General features: G+C 45.0%; 1 protein-coding gene across 1 annotated transcript; it reads right to left on the bottom strand.

Annotated features, from left to right (window-relative positions):
• Window positions 1-8,461: 8,461 nt before the first annotated feature.
• Window positions 8,462-10,214, bottom strand: LOC125759452 (uncharacterized). Its single transcript, XM_049418244.1, has 2 exons — window positions 9,876-10,214; window positions 8,462-9,575 (listed from the first exon to the last, which is right to left on the bottom strand). The coding sequence occupies exons 1-2, from the start codon at window positions 10,212-10,214 to the stop codon at window positions 8,649-8,651; spliced, it is 1,266 nt and encodes a 421-aa protein (XP_049274201.1). The 3' UTR covers window positions 8,462-8,648.
• Window positions 10,215-10,495: the final 281 nt, after the last annotated feature.

The following is a 10,495-nucleotide window of genomic DNA, read 5'->3' as shown; positions in this document are numbered from 1 at the left end:
TGTTGGTATAAGATAACGTATGGTGTGATAATTAATGACAAAACTTTACTTCAGTGCTCGCTGAAGGACATCTTAGAACAGAAAGGCGGCTTTGCAGCTAACAAAACAGTGTTCTATTGTTTCCGGCACATCACGTAAATAGCAGTTAATAGAAGACAAAAAACACCTTTTCTTTTTAACCATGTGTTTACGGGTAGTGTTTCAGAGTGGACTTTAGAGAAGAATGTTTCTGAATTAGGAGGATTAGGTATACATTTTGCGCACACGTTTAATACATCGTGACCTGAAAGATCGGAGTACATTGAACGGTACAACGGCGGCGGGAAGAGCATAGTTAGTAAATCCTTATATAGCAACGTTACTAGAACAAACTCAGCTTCAAAGCTCCGTATCTCCGCCAGCTGAGGAGGGTGGTCCGAACGGCGGTCGCGAGAACTAGCGGCGCTGCAGTTCCGTCTTGCGCCACCATCGGCGCGTCGTCTGCTGCCACGGCATAACGCTGCGGTGCGCCGCGCAGTTGCTCGCGGCAACTGCGCGGCAACTTTCTTGTTGTACTAGTTAGGTGGATGCTTAGGTGGATATGCATAAGGTCGTCTGTATGCATTGGCCTGCGTACGTTGTTCATTGATTGGCTAAGAATCGATGTTCGGTCTATATTGTCACGCCCACTTGTTTTATTTTGACGTATTCGGCTTTGACCAGCAAGAACGGTTATCAACGCTCGACGCTGTCTGCGAAGCAGTGTTCGAGAAGCTTCGCGATTGTAATAGATCGTTTTGGTAAGATTGCGCGCTGCACGCGAATGTTCCAGCTTTGTCGAGAGATACCGCCGCCACCAGCGATATCGCTGGAAAGTTCGATAGCGCCTGTATAAAAGCCGACGCGCTTGACTGCTTGTCAGTTGATAGACGGTCGACGCTCTGTTCGCCGCTATCGGTGTATTGCTGTAGTTTGACTTTCAGTTTCCCGGCCACAAGTGCGGCCAAATAAAGAGATCATCTCGGAGCTGCTGACGGCTGCCTTCGTCGACGTCACGACCCTCTGACAATATTTGAGCTGTCTACATTGCGCTTAAATTCCAAGCATAGGTGTTTCTAAGCGAATGAAGGTTTTCAGGGTAATTTTTATAACTACTACCACAACTTTAGCCGCTGCCGTCTTATCTAGACCAAGAACAACCCAACACATTTGTAAAAGCCTTTATAGTGCACAAAGAAGCGTACTTACTCGAGATACAAAACTGTTCTATACTCGCGGACAACTTTTCTTGGCAATGAAGAGAAGGCTAGAGAGCAGAACTACGCGTGTGCTACCGCTGAAGATTATAGTCCAACAATTGCGTCCGTGTTTTCTGCGTGAGAATAAAAACAACAACATTGCTTTATTTTCTACGGGGCGCTGTTTGAAGAGGGGGTCAGCGCGCACCAAGGAGACATTTACATTTGTTTTAATTTAGGCAGCGTCATTTCGCGTTTTTGCACCTGTGAAAACGTCGCACCTTTTACGTGCACCTCACAGTCAAAATGGCGCCTTCGTCTTCAGGTGAGCGCTTGTCGCCCTACAGCTTTCCCGACGACTCGCCGAGGGAGCTTGTGACGAATTTCACTGACAAATGGCTGTGTAAGCCTGTGACGGCCGCTCGAATAATGAAATGGCCGTCACAGGAGGTACGGAAGGTTCACAAGCCAAAACTAAATTCGAAACGCGCGCCAAACCGGACTACTTCGCGTAGCAGTACATGTGCAGTAGCTCCGCCCCCGTAGCCTTCCCTTCTTCGCCAAGAAAAGTTGTCCGCGAGTATATTAAAACAGTACTCATGTTTCTACAATTTACTGAAAAAAACTTTCTCGAAAAACATCACCAATGCTTTGCAATGTTTACAAGACACGTTTTCGCGACGGCTAAAGGGATACTGACCCAAAATCGGAAAATTTTACGAGAACTCGGTAAATGAAATCTCAGTGTGCGATTACATCGAATAGATGTCTTCTCTGAGCAATTTTTTCAGCGGATAGTTGTATTTTCGGTGTCTCATCTTTTTACGTCGCATCCTTCTACGCTGCCTTAAACAATTCGAACAGATCGGCCGTGATGTGAGCACCGAGCAGTTATTCGCGCGTACTCTGTCGCTAGAAGAGTCGTCAGTATTCAACTTCAGTTTTTCAACTTCACCGAGCAGATGTTCCATGCCCGCAGCACTTTACACTGTACGACAGCCGTTTGCGTTTCGTGCTGTAGCCGTTCACTACGTAGCTAAACTGCTCGTCAACTACAATTATCTTTTGCACAAGTAAGTCTCCCTTCCCGAAGCAATGTGTGGGATTGGGCTAGTTGGTATTCCATTATTAAACTGCTCAGCGCAAAAAATTTGACACGGTACACATAGAAAAGACGAGGACCAGCGCTGGTCCTCGTCTTTTCTGTGTGTACCGTGTCAAATTTTTGCGCTGAGCAGCCCGTTCCCGAGTAGGCGAGTGTAAAATATTCCGCACATCTTGTTCAATACCTCGGCGTAAAATCTCTCGAAAATCCACTGCTTTGAAGGCATAGCGACAGCTGACAACTGATCGAATGTCAGTGTGATGCAACTCTCATTCTCGGTAGCGGATATATGCAATCGCCTGCCTTTCGTTTTGCTGTTCTATTTCTAGCGGCTCCTCCAAATTGGGCACTGGGCTTTCGCGGGACGCCGTGCGTTTTGGGGGGATTTGCGCCTAAACCCCGAACATTTTGGCTTTGAAATGTGGGGTGGAAGTGCTGGGAACAAGCGCGGCACGGCACCTGGCGCGAGTTCCCACTTTCCACGTGGGATCAAACTTCTTGTGCCGCAATGACACGACGATAGTGCTTTACAATGTCGTCACTCTCAAAATGAACGTCACAGACCTTGCATTCCGCAGTAAGCTTTCTATCTTTGCGATGCAAAGCTTGAATGGCGTAGGGTCATCACAACAAGCGCCACCGTACATGTTGCCTGCGCCAGCCGCGGGAGCTAGACGTGACTGCAGCGCCACTAGTTCTCACGACCGCCACGCGGACCGCCTCTCCGGCGGAGCTTTTAAACTGAGTTTGTTCTAGTAACGTTGTTATATAGTACCTTGCGCGAGACTGTGTACAGGTATTACATGGAAACGCGAGCTTTAAGAAACGGAACTGCGAGGTAAACTTCCTGCATGCATCCCTACAAACACGGGCGTTCGGAGACGTTTGATGAAACAACTAAGTCTGGCAAGCAATCAACAGGTGTAACCTGTGAGAATGAACGGAAAACGGGATGGAAATTGTCTCGAAAAAAGATGAACCGTGAAACTGCTTGTCATAGATAAAGATGTCCTAATCCCAACCCACCCTCACTAACTGGCCTGGAAATGTCACGACGCATGGGCTGAAAAGTCGAAGACCATATGAAAGTAGCAAAAAAACGCTTTCTTCCATATCGCTGGATATTTTACAAATAAGTTATGACATCGAGAAACGTCCGCGATCTTTTAGGGGCGAAGCTCCTTAAGGCGGCACCCGTTCGTCCCTCGTAGTCGTAGTCGTAGTCGTAGCAGTCGTAGTGCGTAACCAGTCTTACGCTTTTACCTCCAAGGTGGTGCCGGTGGGAGATTTTTCCTGTGCGTTGTTGAACAATAAAAAATTCGCAGCGTTATCTAAAAGCCGACTTCTGTCTCTCATTCCCATTAGCAGCCATTCTTTACCTCCAAGGTAGTGCCTGGTGAGATTTCTCCTGTGCGTGATTAAACAATAAAAATTTTGTTCAAAACGCCGTTGATTGATGAAATAAACCAACGAAAGACGCCAGATGTTTTGTAAAAGCAAAACGAAAGAACGCCAGATGTTTCTAAAGCAAAACGAAAAGACGCCAGCTGCTTAACGAAAGACGCCAGATATTTTCTAAAGCAATGGTTCTCTAAACAATGAAAATTCACAGCGTACATGTAAAATTAAAGTGAGCTGCAAGTCGTCATAACTCATCGAACCTTTAGTATAAGCGCGCCCGATCTCACGTCGGTGATGATGTACTGGGCAGAATTCACGGAAGATTCACGGTTTACCGATGAACCTCCGCAGCTTCGCCCACTCATCATCATTCACTCCGTGGATATGCTGTGATTTTTTACAAAAGCCACACTGTTTTAATACCAAAAACCCCTGAAAAGGAAAAACTTCGCTCCGTCGATGGTTACAGGCCAATATCGCTGTCAAATGTGGACTACCCAATGTCCGCGAAAGTATTATCAAATGGGTTGCAATTTGCGATGTCCATTCTCGTTTGGTCTCATCATACATGTGGAATTAGGGGCCGATCTATACAAATCAATATACACGTTCCTCCTACAGTTCTTCAGTTGGGCTATGGTTATCAAAAATAGCTTGCTATGCTACAGGTAGGCCTTGCAAATGCCTTTGATCGTGTTAGTCATTCGTTCGTTTTTACTTTCTTGGGCATGCCAATGTTGACACAGTTGTGCTTAAAGGCGTTAAACTTTGTTATATTTAATGATAACTCGTCTCATTGTTAACGGTCAACTCTCGAAACCTATTTCTATTTGCTCTTCTCTAAAACAGAGATACCCGAAGTCACCACTTCTATTTGCACTTGATCAAGAGCCGCTGTGCTTAAGCATAATACAGTCCAGTTGTATTCGCGGCTTCAGTATATTAGGCAATGAATTTAAAGTATTAGTTATGCAGACGATGTGCCTTTCTTTTGCAAGATAAACCAAGTGTATAAAATGTGGTAACTACAATGGAAAAATTCGGCGTTGTATCAGGAGGTTGTTTAAATGCCTCTAAGAGTTTAGGGCTATATTTTGGCTTGTGGGGTACCGCGCCGAGTCAGTTCGCAGGGATTATTTGGCTACGAATCCCGTCAAAGTACCTCGGTGTACCAATAGACGCTTATAGATTCAGTGCGCATTACTGGAAGGAGCGCGTTCCTAAGCTTGAACGAATGTCTCAGAGATTTGTTCCCCATCAACTTTCGATATTTGGGAGAGCTGAAGCTTGCAATTCTTTCCTAGCAACAAAGCTTTACTACGTATTGCAACTTATCCATTGCGCAAGATTTCATGTACACCGCTTTCATCGAATTTTCGGCCACAGACGACGCCTTGTCGCCGAGGGTAAGCAAGGGTTTATCAATTTACCACAAGCATTTGAAGGACTGCGTTTCAAAAAACGCGTTAGGGAACAATGTTATGCCAATTGCGGCAAGTTCAGAATGACTTCAAACGAAAGCTGAGCGTCAGGCCTACATGTGATGTCCTGGCCATTAACATAACTTGCTTATTTTTACCACAGTGACCGTTGTGGTCTCGAAAAACAGGCCACATTTTTTGCCGTTTCCATACACTCCCATTGTACAATCTTTAACTGCCCTGGGAACGATATTGACGCTTACTGCAACATGATCACTGCAGTCATATCGTGCGTTTAGGTTCCCAGAAGCGCTTTGTCAGAGTTTTTCAACATTCACCCTCTACACTTAATTATTCGGGAAAAACTCGCTAGTTCCATTGAAAACGCTCTAGCTTCACGCCGCGGCAGCCAGGGGCACTGGCTGTTATGTGTCCACGAAAGCTGGATCTGCATGACCTGACAGTCATATTATTTTTTTATTTATTTATTTATTTATTTATTTATTTATTTATTTATTTATTTATTAGTATACCCTCAAGACCCAGAGGGTGTTACAGAGGGGGTGGGTACAATATGAACGTGGCAAAAATAAAAGCAACAGTCAAGGAAATACAACAAATAGCAGTAGTTAAATAAGAAAAAAAAACAATAACAACAAAAAACGAAAAACAATAGTGCGCAGTTACACCATAATGTGTCTCGACACTGCGGACTTGAACAGCCCTTGGTCCTTAGTGGCAGCAATGGAAGAGGGAAGGCGGTTCCAGTCCCTGCTCGTTTTCGGAAGAAAAGATTGGCAAAAAATGGTTTGTGCGGCAGAAAGGAATGGCTACTTTATTCGGGTGGTCAACACGGGATGAGAGGTAAGCAGGTCCTGGGATTAATTCCTCTCGATGTTCTTGATTATGAAAGAAAATTTTATGAAAGAGCGACAGACGGAAAATTGTTCTTCTAGTGACGAGATCAGGGAGCTGAAGAGTAGATTTCATTAAGGTCACACTGGCAGTACGAGCATAGTGGTTATGAATGAAGATCGGTTTTGGACAGCTTCTAAGGCTTCAATTAATGTTGATTGATTTGGGTCCCATATCGCAGACGCGTACTCGAGTTTTGGTCGGACTATTGTGTGGTAAAACTGTAATTTAAGGTGTGATGGTGCTTGGCGAAAGTTTCTGCGGAGGTAACCAAGAGAACGGTTAGCGTTGTTGATAATGTAGGTAATGTGAGAATGCCACGATAGGTCATTTGTTGTGTAAACGCCAAGGTATTTGTAGCTACTAACCTGCTCTAATCTAGTTCCATTTAACGTGTAGTCGAAAAGTTTCGGAGTGATGGAAGAACGTGTCATTGTCATGCTTTCACACTTTGTAACGTTAAGGTTCATCAGCCACGTATTGCACCAGTCAGAGACGCGATTAAAGATCATCTTGAAGAAGTAAGTTGTCATCTTCGTTAGTTATTCTGCGGTACAAAACGCAGTCGTCTGCAAATAGTTTTATGGAGGACATAATGTTTCTTGCTAGGTCATTTACGTAAACTAAAAAGAGTAAAGGACCTAAAACGGAACCTTGCGGTACGCCAGATCTAACTGCACAGGGGTTTGAAGAACAATTATTAGCGGTGGCATACTGAGTGCGGTTAGTAAGAAAGCATTCAATCCATTTCAGAGTGTTGGGGTCGATATTCAGTGTGCTAAGCTTAAGCAGTAGTAATTGGTGTGAGGCTTTATCAAAGGCTTTCGCGAAATCTAAAAAAATGCAATCAACCAGTATTTTATTATCTAGTGCTGAGATGACGTCATGTGTAAAAGATAGAAGCTGAGTTTCGCAGGAATGATGCTTACGATATCCGTGTTGGAACTTGCTGAAGAATGCGTTGGTTTCTAGAAATGCCATGAATTAGAGTAGATTATGTGCTCGAGCATCTTACAGGGAATACTCGTTAAAGAAATTGTTCGGTAGTTCAGGGGAGAGTGTTGGTTTCCGGATTTAAAGACGGGAATAACGTTCCCCACCTTACAGTCAGTTGGAAAAGTGCCACACTGGAGAGACTGCTTAAAAATGTGCGACAATACAATGGAACAGTACACTTCAGTGTTCTTCAGAAATTTCGCGTTTATCTCATTAGAAGACTGCTTAAGACGCCGGATTAAGTTAATAATTCCTTTAAATTCTATAGTTATGTAATTCATTGGAAAAATCCCGCTGTGATAAACCTGCGGCACTGAAACAGCACATGAATCTGAAAAACATTGCGAAAAGACGTTGTTAAGAACAGAACAGCATTCTTCGTTGCGCATCGCGCGGCTATTAGGATCAGTAAGTGATATGACAGTTTGTTTTATTGGGTTGACAGTTTTCCAAAATTTCGACGGGTTAGTAGACAACAACGAAGGAAGCGTAGTGTTGAAATAGTCATGCCTGGCATTTTCGATAGAAAAGCGCTACGCGGAAAGAACTTCGCGATAAGCCTGCCAGCGAAAAACACTGCTGTCGAGCTTAGCCGAGCGGAAGAGGTTTTTTCCTATTAAGAAGCCTTTTCAGGTTTGCTGTGAACCATGGCGATCGCTGCTTTTTTTATATAACGTGAAGCGGCACATGCCTGTCGACCAATGAGGCAATTTTGTCTCTAAAACGACACCAATTTTGCTCGACTGATCGGTAAAAAAAACCAGGCATATAGCTATCAATAAACTGGTCAAGTTCCGTATTTATTGCAGCATAGTCCCCTTTTTTGTAGTTTCTTATGATCTTGGTAACCTTAGTTCGGGGTGAAATGTGAATATTTAATGTAAATTGCAAGCAGCAGTGGTCACTAACACCAGGAAAACAAGTCAGTGAGTTCAGTAAGTTTGGTGTCGTAGTCAGGATTAAATCCAGTACTTTAGCAGACGTAACGGCTCTTCTAGTTGGTTCGGTGACCATTTGAGTTCAATTGAAATCTAAATATAAATTAACGAATGATTTATTCTCCGCTGTCGCCTCTGTGATAGTAGGACTGGTACCTGACCAATCAATGTTAGGAAAGTTAAAGTCTCCCAAAAAGAAACAGGTGAGAATGCGGAAATTGTACAACTAGTGAATTCAACGCGTCATGCAATTCGTTACAAAAGTCAGGCGCCGCGTTGGGCGGCCTATAGCACACACTAAATAGAGCACTCTGATGGTGTAAATGGATATTTGCACAAACAAGTTCTAAGCAAGAATTCACCTGTATCATGTGTGACTCTAGGTTATCGGCTACCGCTATAAGAGCACCTCCCCCTTTTCCGCTACTACGATCACAGCGATAGATTGTATACTTTTTGTCGCAGTCAAATAGTTCACCACTGCCTACATCGGAGGAAAGCCATGTTTCGGTGAGCGCCACGACGTCAGCGCAGCACGAGTCAATGACACTCGATAATGTGTCTCGCTTATTGATTATGATTCTGACATTTGATAGTAGAAAGGATGTGCCAGCCAGAGCAGGGGTCACAAGACTCATAACATTTGATGTTTGGGCTAGGATAAGCAAGGGCCTCTACCTGCAGACGTAGAAGCAGACGAAGAATCGTTCCCACTTTCATCTCTGTCGGATTCCAGTACACAGATGCTATCGGTTGTTCGCGAGTACACGAAGCACTTTTTGTTTATATATAGTCTGTTGTAACGTACTGAAAACTGCTGTTTGCTAGCTTTTCCATATTCAAAAAGCTTTTTACGCACACTTCTCGTAGTCGCACAGAAGTCTTCGTTAACCGATACGCCACAAGCCTTGAGCTTGGCTCTAGCGACCAAGATGCTCTCGCGTAGCTTGGAAGATGCGAATTTAATTATGACGGGTCGGCATTTGCCTGGCGCGTACTTCCCTAACCTGTGAGCGCGAGATATACGTTCGTCATCGTCACCCAGATTTAGCTTTAACTCTGTATTAAGGATATTGCATACTTTTTTTTCACGCTGGGTCCATGTTTCGGCTGCAGTGTCTTCAATGCTGTGTAATATCAGATTATCGCGGCGGGAGCGATCTTCTAGTTCGTTGAGACGTTCGCTCCACGCTGCCAGTTTTGGCGCTACGCCCACACTCGCGTTTTCACCGCTCAAGCGCATACTGTCCTCTACCAGGGAAAGTCTGCTGTGAATGTCGCAAATTTTTTCTTCAAGTGAACTCTGCGCTTCCTTGACGGCGTTAAGCGAAGCCATAACCTCGCTGTGCTTCGTGTCAACGTTTTTATGAAGGGATTTTATCAAAGAAAGAAGTTGTTTGTGCTCTTTGCTTGTTTCCTCCTTCGGCGGCCCAGGATTCAATTCCACATCACCCGCTAGAAACAATAACCCCGCTACATGTACACACTCGCAACCAAGAGAGAACAACACTTGTGGGCATGGAAGTACTAGCAAACAACGATCGCTGGACCTTTTACAGTACAGCGGAACGGGGCAACCCACCTGCACGATAAAGCAGAATGGCGATTGATGCGGCTGCATCACTGCGGTACTTCCACGCCCACTGAGCGGCGGCAGAGGTTTCCAGGTGCTTAAGAGGCGCTCCTATGATGCGTACGGCGATGTGGAAGACCAGGCTGGTGTGAGCACATGCAGGGATTCTTGAAGAACGGAATCAGAAGCTTTGCAAGACGCCGATGGCAACGCAAGCAGTCCGGCGAGAGACGAGCTGTCACATTGGGGCGGTGGTTGCACGGCACTTGCGCTGTTTTGCTTGTTGCACGCCAAGGCGGCTATCAAAACCTGCACGATAAAGCAGAATGGCGATTGATGAGGCTGCATCACTGCGGTACTTCCACGCCCACTGAGCGGAGGCAGAGCTTTCCAGGTGCTTAAGAGGCGCTCCTGTGATGCGTACGGTGATGTGGAAGACCAGGCTGGTGTGAGCACATGCAGGGATTCTTGAAGAACGGAAGCAGAAGCTTTGCAAGACGCCGAGGGCAACGCAAGCAGTCCGGCGAGAGACGAGCTGTCACATTGGGGCGGCGGTTGCACGGCACTTGCGCTGTTTTGCTGGTTGCACGCCAAGGCGGCTATCAAAACCTGCACGATAAAGCAGAATGGCGATTGATGCGGCTGCATCACTGCGGTACTTCCACGCCCACCCTCGACTGATGGTTTGACGATCAGTCAAACCCTCTTACCCTCCATTGCCGATTATGGTCTACACCAAGTTAAGCAGGTGATCATGAGAGCACCCACACTTAGGCGGATAGATAGATAGATAGATAGATAGATAGATAGATAGATAGATAGATAGATAGATAGATAGATAGATAGATAGATAGATAGATAGATAGATAGATAGATAGATAGATAGATAGATAGATAGATAGATAGATAGATAGATAGATAGATAGATA

This window comes from Rhipicephalus sanguineus, chromosome 8 (assembly GCF_013339695.2).
Source record: "Rhipicephalus sanguineus isolate Rsan-2018 chromosome 8, BIME_Rsan_1.4, whole genome shotgun sequence".
NCBI classification, from domain to species: domain Eukaryota; kingdom Metazoa; phylum Arthropoda; class Arachnida; order Ixodida; family Ixodidae; genus Rhipicephalus; species Rhipicephalus sanguineus.
This window is presented reverse-complemented; position numbering and strand designations above follow the sequence as displayed.

Coding starts and splice junctions, on each gene's coding strand:
- LOC125759452 (XM_049418244.1), bottom strand. CDS start 10,214: ATGCAGCCGCATCAATCGCCATTCTGCTTTATCGTGCAGGTTTTGATA. Junction 9,576..9,875: donor CATTCTGCTTTATCGTGCAG/GTTTTGATAGCC, acceptor TTTATCGTGCAG/GTGGGTTGCCCCGTTCCGCT.